Source organism: Delphinus delphis, chromosome 16 (genome assembly GCF_949987515.2).
Source record: "Delphinus delphis chromosome 16, mDelDel1.2, whole genome shotgun sequence".
Lineage (NCBI taxonomy): Eukaryota > Metazoa > Chordata > Mammalia > Artiodactyla > Delphinidae > Delphinus > Delphinus delphis.
In genome coordinates, this window is record NC_082698.1 from 28,225,993 (window position 1) to 28,239,001 (window position 13,009).

A 13,009-nucleotide genomic window follows, 5' to 3' on the forward strand; every position below is an offset into this window, starting at 1 on the left:
ATTCCATTGTATATATGTACCTCATCTTCTTTATCAATTCACCTGTCAACAGACATTTAGGTTGTTTCCATGTCTTGGCTATGGTGAATAGTGCTGCTGTGAACATAGAGGTGCATGTATCTTTGTTTGGGTATATGCCCAGGAGTGGGATTGTTGGGTCATATGGTAATTCTATTTTTAACAACTAAACATTAAGTTAAATTCAAGTTATATATAGACACGTACATGTAAGTGATACCAGACAGATGGTCACAAATGGGTTGTAATGCAAACATCATGTTCATGTATGTAGTTTAGCACTTGTTATCAACTATGCAGCTATTTTGCACACTCTTTGGCATGAGCAAATAGTTGGGTGAAGAGTTATAAGCTGAGAAGCTTTGTAGAATATGTGCGTACATCTGGTGTTGGATCTGCATGGGTTTAGCTCATGCACTAGGAGCAAAGCAGGTGGTACAGGACATAACAAAATCCACCTGAAGATAGTTTTGAGAATAACAAATTCGGGACACTGAACACCGTGCCTTTCTCTCCCCACAGAAAGAGAGGACAGAGCGGCTGGTCATCTCTCCCCTGAATCAGTTACTGAACATGTTCACGGGGCCCCACAAGCTAGTGCAGAAACGCTTTGACAAGCTTCTGGACTTCTATAACTGTACAGAACGGGCAGAGAAGCTGAAGGACAAGAAGACCCTGGAGGAGCTGCAGTCGGCCCGGAACAACTACGAGGCCCTGAACGCCCAGCTGCTGGACGAGCTGCCCAAGTTCCATCAGTACGCGCAGGGCCTCTTCAGCAACTGTGTGCATGGCTACGCCGAGGCCCACTGTGACTTCGTGCGCCAGGCGCTGGAGCAGCTGAAGCCGTTGCTCTCGGTGAGGCCCGCCCTCCCCCTGGAGAGGTAGAATCCCAAGTTCTCCTGGAGTTTTTCTGGGAATACACAGCCAGGTTGTCAGAGACATTATTAAACTAGGTAGATTAAGTATGTCACTGGGTCAGGCCTGTCAGGAATCAGAATTCTTGATCCCTTGATGGAGCCGGGGAACCTGTGGCCTTTAAATGGCTCTCTTTCCACCCTGAGAGATCCCGGAGGAGCCAGCCAGCTCGGGCTGCGGGCACTGGGCTGCGGTGTTGGTGGCTTACACTTGAGGAGTTTTAAGGAGACTGTGCCAGTCCTGGGATCGTTCACGTGTGTTCTCTTCTTTCCTCTGTCTCTGCTCTCCCTGTGCATGGACTCCAGTTACTCAAAGTCACCGGCAGGGAAGGGAACTTGATTGCCGTCTTCCATGAGGAGCACAGCAGGGTCCTTCAGCAACTCCAGGTTTTCACCTTCTTCCCAGAGTCTCTTCCTGCCACCAAGAGGTCATTTGACAGGAAAACTATGGACCGCCAGTCCACCCGAAAGCCACTCCTGGGCCTGGTGAGTGGAACTGGAGAGGCTAATATGGCCTGGTGGTTAAGGTGTGAACTCCTGAGTGAGACCGCCTGGGTTCGGATCCCAATTCTGACAATGACTCACTCTGTGTCCTTGAGCAAGTGCTTCATCGGTTTCCTCATGTCTAAAACACAGATAATAGTTATACCTACATCATAGAGTTGTTTTGAGATTCAAATGAGTTAAAATATGTAAAACACTTGGACGTTGCCTGACACCATTATTAGTTAGCATTATTCAAGTAAGCTATTACCATCATCATTATTATTATTAATATTGATGGACTCAGCTCTGTCTCTACAGATGAGCAATTTAATAGGAGTTTAAATATTTTATAATAATTGGAGAATAAAGGTTATTGAGTTCAAATCTATCATGCTCTCATTCATTCCTTCACTCACTATCACTAGGCACCACTAGTGTGCCTCCTGGTATAGACTTCAAAATGCCCTCTGAAAAGCATTCTTGGATCCTATCCTATACAATGAAAGGAGTTAGTAAAGGATTAATATTAGTACTTTGATCAGTGAAAGGAACTGGCTTAAGGGTATGTTAATTCTGCCAGGCTCCCTATTTTTGATCATGTATTGGAAAAGGTGGCTATCTGATACACTGCCGAATAGTTAATGGCTGACCACTTTTTAACCTGGAGTTATTTTCTTTTTGAACTCGATTCTTGCATATTCTGAAAAGTACGGTAAGATATACCAGATTATATGGGGTAAAAACCTAAAAGACTGCTGATTTATCTGTGCTTACAATATTTTTGCCCCATGTAATCCCATAGACATTAATTTATATGGTCTAAAAGAGGGAATCAGATTTTTTTAATCACGTTTACTTTTTCTTATTTTTATGAATATTGTTTTTATAGATACGAAGTCTAGATAAGGAAAGTCTCAGTTGTTTAGATTCATACAGTAAAATAAAAGCAGACCTACTCATGTTACTTAGATATTTTGATTCTTTAGGTGGCACTTTAATCACATATTTTTGTCACAGGATAATAGATACAAAACTAAGGGTGTGTTAAATTTTCTTACTACAAAGGCACCAAAACGTGACCCAAGAGATTACAATTTTTACCTGTAGCCACATGGACTGACTCAGGCGCAAAGGTGTCTGATGGGAGTAGGGAGCTGGCTGTCATTGCCTCCACTTCTGAGACTGACAGCATATGGGATTAAATAGAGCTGCTGGGATAACGGCCCGGAAGGGGTTTTGATGATTATATTTCTTTTTTTTTTTTTTTTTTGCGTTATGCGGGCCTCTCACTGTTGTGGCCTCTCCCGTTGTGGAGCACAGGCTCCGGACGCGCAGGCTCAGCGGCCATGGCTAACGGGCCTAGCTGCTCCGCAGCATGTGGGATCTTCCCGGACCGGGGCACGAACCCGTGTCCCCTGCATCGGCAGGCGGACTCTCAACCACTGCGCCACCAGGGAAGCCTGATGATTGTATTTCTTATATTGCCTTTCAGCCAAGTTACATGCTTCAGTCAGAAGAACTCCGGGCCTCCCTCTTGGTAAGGTATCCCCCTGAAAAGCTCTTCCAAGCAGAACGGAACTTCAATGCTGCCCAGGACCTGGACGTCTCACTTCTGGAAGGTGACCTGGTGGGCGTGATTAAGAAAAAGGACCCCATGGGCAGCCAGAACCGCTGGCTGATTGACAATGGAGGTAAGAACAGTAGGCGACAGATTACTGTAACTCTAAATGAGGAAAGAGTGATTTGGACTGTGCCTGAATCCTGGGTAGGCCAGAGAAAAATATGAGAGTGTTCGGTTAAAGGGAAAAGCAACCTTAAAAGTTCTCTCCGTCTCTAGAGAGTGTAATGCTCAAGTCATAACTGAAACAAAACCAGTCTTTGATTTTGTTTTTGTTCTTTTAAAAATTCCAGAGGAGACTCCATTACTTACCTTGCAAGATCTTGCCTTGCTTTACCTTTACAGGCAGTGAATCCTGCCTGAAGGGTCCTTTGCCCTCTCGATCCTAACCTGAGTGAACCACAAGTTCTGTAGGTGTGTTTTGTGAGCATATGAGTTTAAAACCTTTAAGAAGGGGTTGTTTGCTTTTTGAGTTACCCCTGCTCCCAACCAACAAACAATTTTACTTCATGACTATTTAGGGAATGACTTTAAAAACAGCTTACAGCTTTTTTTTCTGTTGGGAGTGGGGGTGGGGAAGGCATACAGAATTTTTTTTTCAACGTACAAAGAATAATAAAGAATAACAATTCCAAAATCTGAAAAGCTTTGAAATATCAGAGCTTTTTTTTTCAGAACTAATTTGCCAAAACCTGCCCTGATCTGAACTCATTTGGTGACAAAACCTGAACAAATGATGTGAGGCTGTTTATGATCATTACTCTTCCCTTTTGGTGTGACTAGTCGCATACGTTTTGCTACAGAAACATGAATGGGTTTGACTATGGGGTGTTGACCCAGACCCTGCTGGGTATATCATGAAATCTATAGTATACTTGATTACCTTTCCTAAATCCCCAAATCTGAATTCCAAAACACATCTGGCCCCAAGTGTTTTAGAAAAGGATTGTGGGCCTCTATAATAAACATCTGTGTTCATACCACAAGAACTGAAAATTTTAACATTTCTCAGTTTCTTTAAAAGTGTTGTGTGGATTTTTTTCTCCTCCCCCAGCCCCCTGCTCTGCTTACCCAAAATAATAAAGATTGAAGTGGGAAAGGAAGGACGAAGGATGGGGCCCCCAGGGTGATGACAGGTGAGAGCCACTGATAGACAGATGAACTCCTAGTGAAGATCCAGGCTGTTTGAGCCCCCCCTGTCCTTGGGGTTCTTCCTTATCTACTAAGTCCTGGTGAGTAAAGTGGTAGCCAGAAGCTCATAGCATCAGCTCTTAGACCCTCCACCCCTTGGCATCTGCTCAGGGGACTCCTCCCTATTGCCCAGCAGATAGAACAAGTGCAAGCCGGCCTTTTTTTTAGGTCCAGGAAACACTCTAAAGATCAAGACAGAGATGGCCCTTGCTCAAGTCGAGGTTACATACTCTGGGTCCCTGCCTTAACAGATAATTCTTTCCTAATAAATATAACAATTTTTCCTATGGATTAGGGATCTCAATCCCTAATCTATGCTTAAAAGTTTTAGCTGAGGGCCCTCTCTGTCCTCATCTTAGGCAATTTATTGATATGAACATGTGTTAGATGTGTATTCTAACTAATATAGGCAGCTAGTTCTCACAGTATTCCCACCTCATTCCTAAACCAGGAACAGAGATTCAAGTGTGTGGTTGGAGAGGGCAGGGAGGTGTATCCGAGGGGCTCTGTCATGCTGAGGATGGTTTTTAAAATCCCTTTTAACCAAACTCAATGGACAATTGAACACATCCTTAGTTGTCTTCCCATTAGCCTTTGTTCCCATGGTCTGGCCCTTCTGTTTTCTTCATCTACTCATGCTCACTCAGACATGTGGTCTGTGGTTGTTTCTGTTACTGTCTCTTAATTCTCAGCAAAGCCCCTTGTCACTCACCTGTTGTGCGGTTGTAATAGGCATGAACTGGCAGGAGGCCACAGCATCTTGTCTCTACCACCCACATTATGCCCTGGGATGGTGTCTGTTCTGTTTGTCTCTAGGAATCTTATTTTGTCTCACTATTGACCTTAAACCATAGTTTCTTCTCTCCTGATTTCCTCCACCCTCCTCCTCCCACGAAAAGCTCTTCGTGTTTGTTTTTCCTGCCCGCAGTCACCAAAGGCTTTGTGTACAGCTCCTTCCTGAAGCCCTACAATGCACGCCGCAGCCACTCTGACACCTCCGTGGGCAGCCACTCCTCCACCGAGTCGGAGCACGGCAGCTCCTCCCCCAGGTTCCCCCGGCGGCAGAACAGCGGCGGCACCTTGACCTTCAACCCCAGCAGTGTGGCCGTGTCCTTTAGCTCAGGGCCTACCCAGAAACAGCCTCCAGACACATCTTCACTGACGGAATTTGACCAAGGAACTCTCAGCGCATCTTTGAACTCAGAGAGCAGCCCTTCCAGATGCCCCTCGGACCCAGACTCCCCCTCCCAGCATGGGCCCTGGGATTCGGTAGACGCTGCCAGAGACCTTCAGCAGCCTGCTCCCACTCTGAGGAGCTCCCGAAACCCCAGGCATCCAGAAATGGCTGGTTACTCGGTGCCAGGGCGAAACGGGCAGGGTAGAGACCTCGTAAAAGGATGTGCAAGAACAGCCCTGTCTCTGGATGACAGAAACGGACAGCTGGAAAACAGCGAGGCGGAAGGCAACCAGGTGAGTGCGGGCTGGGTACTGTGGTTACTGCGCCTGAGCAGATGCAGGTGATGCCCTCCCAGGAGTGGGTGAGTCAGAGGCTTACCCAGGGCCTGGGGGTGACCTGGAGATGGGCTCGCAGACAAATGCTTAAAGCATTTGTGGAAACTCGCTGCTGTAGGAGTGGGCAGCTCCACCCCTTCTGGGCCCTTCCCTGGCTGACTTCACAGGCTGTTGTGTCTTGGGGCATTTACAGGGTTTTACCATGAAGCTTTTCCCACTCTTCCAGTGTGCTGATTTTTCCATTGTATAAAGTCTGCTGTTTAACTCGTCCACTTAGTTTTTTATTCAAATAACTATATGTTTATTTCTAGAATTCAGAAATAAAAGTCTGGCTCTGTTTCAGTTTTTCCTGTTCTTTTCATAATGGCCTGCTCTTGTCTTTGTATCTTAAACATTTTAAACCTACATATTTTAAAGCCACTTTCACATCCACAGCTGAGGAATCCCTGGCCACCTGCCTCTTGCCTTTGCTCACTTGCAGCAGTGAGTCTCTGTGTGTGTCTTACCTTCGTCTGTGAGCTCTCTGTGGTTCTGTTACAAACCACAGCCAGCTCTGGACCCACCAGCAGGCAGTTTTTCTAGACGTGACAAGAGAGGAAATGACCCTTTCTTAGATTCTGACTTTGTGCAAGGAGCTCACTTCTAGCCTCATAAACTCCAGTTCCTGAGCAGGTCCTAAACCCCAGCCTTCGGGTGTGTATTCATCCCTGTGCCCCTGCGGGCCTCCTGACTTCTCCTTCTGATCACTGAATACCACCCTTGCTTTGCATGATAGCTTTGTTATGGGCATCTAGAGAGCATCCTTTCTTACTTTGAGGTTAGTTGTGTTTTGGGTTTTTTTTTAAGTTTTTTAAATTCAGAATTTCTGTGTTAGGGGTATGGAAGGGCATCCTTGTGTCTCATCCATCTTCCATGCTGACTGCAGCTTCTTTCACTCTTTAAGGCAACTCTGAAAGTAAAAATATGTGAATTTTGGTTTTCTTTAAATCTGACCTGTTCATTAGGGTAGCCACAAGCCGTATGTAGCTATTTAAGTTAGGTAAAATTAAACAAAATTTAAAATTAAGTTCTTTCATTTCACTAGGCATATTTCAAGTGTTCAATGGCCATGTGGCTAAGGGCTGCCATATTGCATGGTGCAGATACAGATGGTCCCCATCACCACAGGAAGTTCTGTTGGGCAGCTTTGCTCTAAGCTGTTTCCCATTTCCTAACTCACTTTCTCTTCCTCACACAGGTCTATTTTGCTGTCTATACCTTCAAGGCACGGAACCCAAATGAGCTGAGTGTGTCAGCCAATCAGAGACTCAAGATCCTGGAGTTTAAAGATGTTACAGGAAATACAGAATGGTGGTTAGCCGAAGTTAATGGGAAGAAGGGCTATGTTCCATCCAATTATATCTGCAAAACTGAGTACACCTGAACCTGTTCTGCCTCCCAGTCAACCTTGCTGCCTTTGCTTCCTTCTGCTGAAGGGTCCTGGTGTCCACTGAGAGGGCGCCTGCTCTTGAGACACTGGCCCTGCCTGCATGGCTTAACCATGGCACAGTGGGGCACAAGATAAGTCTTGCTCTTTTTGATTGGGTTGTCAACCTTGATGCTTGCTAGAATTTCTAGAATTTGAAATGGACCCTGGGGCTTGCAAGTGATTCAGTGACCGTGAGAAGAGAGGCCAATCCTGGGGTCAGCTTTTGGAAACGAGAAATTTCCAGTCAGAAGACCAGTATCCAATATATGCTGGAAGCTGTGCTATAGCATTAGAAGAAGTTGGCGTTGGTTGTGCCATACTGAGTTTGGGGTGGCCCCACGCGCCGTGATCGACTGACCGGAAACCGACTTGGATGAAAAGAATTCTCTGGGAGCCCTTTCAGGCTGCACCTCTGCATGTGGCAAGGAGTTTGTCGACCTTGTACCAAATCTCGTGTTTTAAAACCTCAGCATCTGGCACACATTCACACACACACCCCTTATTTCTAAAAGTCCCTAAAACGCTGCCACCTGTAATCTTTTTCTTATTTATTTCACTGCACTTCCAGATTGCTTGGGCAAAATTCAACTACTTTCTTTCTCCTTTTAAAAAATGCTTAGGGTCTTTCTTTTCCTTGAACCTTCATCTGAAAGGTTCTCTTCCCGTTAGGTGCTATCCGCCACACCTTGCTGACAGTCATCCTACTTTGTATGGTCTGTGCGTGATAATGTCTCCTGGTCTCTCTCCTGAAGCTCAATATCTGATAGACTCTCCTAGGAGAACAGGATCAGAGCTCTCGCCATTTCATTAGAGGGACTCATTCTGCGATGGGCTGAAGCCAGTCTAGCCTGCTGGGAGACTGGATGCCTCTCCTCTTCATCCAAGCACACTACTGTCCACAGATGCAGAAAACATAATGCGTGTGTCTTATTTGAATTCGGATAAGCAGTCCCAGAAGTAGCTTATCCTAGACTTGGAAATAAGCATTTCCTGTTTCATCAGCCCCCGTGCTTCAGAGACCATGGTCTAAGCCAAACAGAATCTAAAGTGCCTGATTGTGCCTCCCTCCACCTCAGGAAGATATTTACTAATCCTAACACTAAGAATCTCCCCCTGAAGTTTCTATTTGAGCAGGGCTCTGATTCTTAAGGTCTGCCCCAGACAAGAAAGCCTACCTTGGAACAGGAAACCGTGAATTTTGTCTTTTAAGAAAGGGAATTAAGAACAGCCTTACAGCCCTTGCTCCTCCAAATGCACCTTTGCCTTAAAGTTATGATGAATTGGGAGACACCTGTGAACTCCTTGGCCCCCCTGAGTCTGCTGGTTGGTCAGAAGGAAGCAAGGCAAGAGTCTCTTGTGAATAGTGTTTGTATCTAGAGATGTTTATATTTGAGTAGTTATTTTATAAATAAAAGCATTTCTAAGGGCCATGAGTATGTTTTCTTGATTTCCCTCCATGTTTAGCCTGAACCTTCTCACGTTTCTGGGGGTAACTTCTTGACAATCCAGTAATGCTCAGATCCCAAGAGATGGGAGAGACTAACTGAAGAAACTCAGGTCAAAAACTCATTTTGTCGGGACTTCCCAGGTGGCGCAGTGGTTAAGAATCCGCCTGCCAATGCAGAGAATACGGGTTCGAGCCCTGGTCCAGGAGATCCCACATGCAGCGGAACAGTTAAGCCCGTGTGCCACAACTACTGAGCCTGAACTCTAGAGCCCGCAAGCCACAACTACTGAGCACGTGTGCCACAACTACTGAAGCCTGCACGCCTAGAGCCTGTGCTCTGCAACGAGAAGCCACCACAATGAGAAGCCCGCACACCGCAACAAAGAGTAGCCCCCGCTCGCCGCAACTAGAGAGAGCCTGCGTGCAGCAATGAAGACGCAGCCAGAGATAAATAAATAAAATAATTATTTTTAAAAAATTCATTTTGTCAAATATAATTTCAGCAGAATCACTGTATATTCAAAATATGTCTATGTTGCAGGCCTCTTCATTAAGCCATTTCCTATGATAAAATCCTAGCAAAACACAAAAGCTGGAATCTTGAAGAGGTAAGTATTTCCCAGCCATGACAGATGTGGAAACTGATGCACTAGTGATGAACTAACAAGTCCACACAGCAGTTCAAGCCAGATAGGGGGTGGGAGGGGGAGAAGTGGCAGGAGCACTAGCGGAGGTGGCACTGAGGACAGTGGGTGACAGAAGTATCACCTGATACTGTTAAGGAATAGGAAACCTAGGTGAATAGACAGACTCCGTGGGAAAGAAACAGGCCAGTGAAGCCAACTCTTTCATTTTATGAGGTAGGAAGATGGGGTCCAGTGACATTGTGACTTGCCCAAGTCTCACATCAATTTTTGATGGATCCTGAATTTAAACTTATGCCTCAGGCTGAGCCTTTCCACCTTGTTCTGGAGCCAGACTGACTTCAGACACTTAAGAGCTTTGTGACCTTGGCAACTTACCTAACCTGTGCTTCAGCTTCCTCACTGTCCGCCTTACAGGGTTGTGGTACGGATGGAATGAGTTAATACATGGAGAGTGCTAGAACGCTGGCACATAGTGAACAATAAACTGGAGAGCCCCGAGGTCCAAGTCAAGGAATTTAGATTTCAAGAGAAACTCCTTACCTAGGTGGATTCCTTGTTGTAGGAAAGCTAAATGACAGCAGGATGATTTGGAGGGAGGACAGATCGAAGGCCGGAAAAATCTAATTAAGAAAGAGTTAACTGATGGGGCTTAAGATTGCTTGAGAATGGAAAAAAGCAACATCCTATAAAGAATATGAAATTGAAGAAATGATGAATCCCTAACAAAGGGGAGGTCATTGGGATGGTAGCAAGTTTATGAAAAGATGAGTATTGTTATAAACACTAGATGTCTGCTAGGTCTTGCTTTTTCTTTATTTTTATTTTTAATTTATTTTTTATTGAAGCATAGTTAATTTACAGTGTTTCAGGTTATACAGAAAAGTGATTCAGTTATACATATATATTCTTTTTCAGATTCTTTTCCATTATAGGTTATTACAAGATATTGACTCTAGTTCCCTGTGCTATACAGTAGGTCCCTGTTGTTTATTTTATATATAGTGATGTGTATCTGTTAATTCCAAATTCCTAATTTATCCCTCCTCCATTTTCCCCTTTGGTATACCATAAGTTGTTTTCTATGTCTTTGAGTCTATTTCTGTTTTGTAAATAAGTTCATTTGTATCATTTTTTTAGATTCCACACATAAGTGATATCATACAGTATTTGTCTTTGACTTCACTTAGTATGATAATCTCTAGTTGCATCCATGTTGCTGCAAATGGCATTATTTCATTCCTTTTATTATGGCTGAGTAGTATTCCATTGTATATATTTACCACATCTTCTTTATGCATTCATCTGTTGGTGGACACTTAAGTTGCTTCCATGTCTTGGCTATTGTAAATAGTACAGCTGTGAACATTGGGGTGCCTGTATCTTTTCTAATTAGAGTTTTTGTCTTTTCCAGATATGTGCCCAGGAGTGGGATTGCTGGATCATATGGTAGCTTTATTTTTAGTTTTTTTAAGGAACTCTCCATACCGTTCTCCACAGTGGTTGCTAGATTTTTTTTTTTTTAATATTTGTTTATTTAGACTGCGCCAGCTCTTAGTTGCAGCACATGGGATCTTTGTTGTGACGTGTTTAGTTGTGGCATGTGGGCTCTTAGTTGTGGCATATGGACTCCTTAGTTGCGGCATGCAGACTCCCTAGTTGTGGCATGCATGTGGGATCTAGTTCCCCGATCAGGGATCAAACCCAGGCCCCCTGCATTGGGAGCATGGAGTCTTACCCACTGGACCACCAGGGAAGTCCCTAGGTGATTTTTTAAGTGTGGTCTTCAGACCAGCAGCATCACCAGCTGTGTACCCTGGGAGCTCACTGGAAATGCAGGCCCCACCCCAGGCCTACGGCATCAAGTTACCAGGTGATTTGTGTGCATGTTAAATTTGAGAAGCACCTGTGTAGGCAGTTATTTTTAGTAGAACTTTCTACTGTTGGAAAAGTAGGAATTACAAAAACCAAGGAAGGAAAGGGTGTCAGATGTTTCCTGTACAACAGAAGGAAATGTTGAAGAAAATTTCCAAATGCGGTTTGCCTGCTTACTTCCTGTCATGAATTTGCTCCCTTTCCTGCCTGGAAGTAGCTCTTCAATTATGCTTTCTCCCAAGTGTCCTCGGAGAACAGGGAGTGGTGGTGGGAGTCTATCATCATCTGAAACATGTAGATTTCTGACCTCTCTCTCAAGATTGTTGTGAGAACAAATAAGATGATTCTGCAACTTTTTGTGAACTGTGAGTTCTAGAAATACATGGTTTTAGTAAAGATTGAATTTTATGTCAGCCTTTTACTTAGTTGTGAAGCTGGAACTCTGTGCATTTTGTTTCAGGGTCAGGAGTAGTGTGCTCTGAGTTGTGTTTCATTTGCAGAACCCTAGGCCTGAGGACCGAGAAACCTTGAGCATCATATACTTAATTCTAAATCCTCTCTCTGGTCGCTACACACAACTCAGGATTTTAAACTCTCCCATCTGTTAGTACATCATATTGATGCAGTTTGTACTGTTTCACCTGGGCTGGGTGTGGCAGACATTCAGTGCCACAGAGCAGGGATGATCATCTCCAATCTCCAGTTTGCACTGCTTTGTTTCATCCAGCCCACTGTGATTGTTAGTGAAGATCAATAGTAGTGTTTTTGTGAGTATCAATAAGGGAGTTTTCTACAACAAATTGCAGGCTTTGCAAGCTGCATAGGAATATCTATTCCTTAGTACCACTCAGAGGTGACCCTGAAGGAGCAGGTAGTGCTTTCCCAGAGGTAAGTTGTGATTTGGTGGTAGGAGCGGGCAATGTGTTCATTCGGGAAGATTTATTGGTAGCGGGCAGGTGCGTGGGACTCAGCAGCAGACCGTGGGGGTCTGCAGACTCAGCAGGACCATGTCACAAGGCACTGCCTGTGCACCACCCGCCTGGGTGTCCCCTGGGACTTCAAGAGGAGTCAAGCTCTAATCCTTCCCCGTGGCAGCCCTTCCCCAGCTCCAGGATCAGGGAAGCTGAGAGTGAAAGATTACGGATCTGTCATAGCCGCCTCCTGTCGTCAGAATCACTGTGACTAATTTGAACAAAGGACCTTCCTGCAGCCTCTCAGGTGAGATCAAAAGATTGCCTTCAAATAGGATTAAGCTGAATAAGATCTTTGCAATTTGATAGAAGGGGTGATAGCCATGAGCACTGAGACCATTTCTAGCTGGGCTTTAAAGATAACATAATCCTCTACAAATTCACACTGCAGTGGGATTCAGTGAAGATCAATGAATTGCTAAACTGACTTCAGTTGGAGAATGTTGGCAATTTTAATCAGAGCTGCTTGGGCTTATGGTATTGTATTAGCTGGCTATTGCTGCTTTAACAAATTACTGCTAATTTAGTAGCCTAAAACAACAGAAATTTATTGTCTTACGGTTCTGGAGGTCAGCAGTTTGAAATCAGTCTCACTGGGCTAAAGTCAAGGTTGGTAGGGCTGGTTATTTACAGAGACTTCAGGGGAGAATCTGTCTCCTTGCCTTTTCCAACTTCTAGAAGCTGCCTATGTCTCTTGGCTTGTGTTCCCTTCCTCCATCTTCAAAGCCAGCAGCATAGCATCTTCAGATGTCTCTGTTTCTGTCATCACATCATCTTCATTTTAACTCTGACCCTCCTGACTCTTATTAAGGATCCTTGTAATTACACTGGGCCCACTTTGCATAATCTCCCATCTCAATATCCT

General features: G+C 44.6%; 2 protein-coding genes across 4 annotated transcripts in view; one reads left to right on the top strand and one right to left on the bottom strand.

Annotated features, from left to right (window-relative positions):
• Positions 1–9,140, top strand: part of DNMBP (dynamin binding protein) — a 110,727-nt gene extending 101,587 nt beyond the window's left edge. For 2 of the 3 annotated variants that reach the window (XM_060034269.1, XM_060034270.1), the window contains 5 exons: positions 541–873; positions 1,239–1,418; positions 2,911–3,109; positions 5,156–5,697; positions 6,977–9,140. In XM_060034269.1, coding sequence (XP_059890252.1) covers positions 541–873; positions 1,239–1,418; positions 2,911–3,109; positions 5,156–5,697; positions 6,977–7,162 — 1,440 coding nt within the window. In that variant the 3' untranslated portion in view covers positions 7,163–9,140. The remainder of the gene's footprint in view (positions 1–540; positions 874–1,238; positions 1,419–2,910; positions 3,110–5,155; positions 5,698–6,976) is intronic. The other variant, XM_060034271.1, reaches the window with a different exon arrangement.
• Positions 6,360–13,009, bottom strand: part of ABCC2 (ATP binding cassette subfamily C member 2) — an 89,041-nt gene continuing 82,391 nt past the window's right edge. Inside the window, exon 33 of the mRNA XM_060034274.1 lies at positions 6,360–6,688. The gene's annotated coding sequence lies outside the window, so the exon portion shown is untranslated. The remainder of the gene's footprint in view (positions 6,689–13,009) is intronic.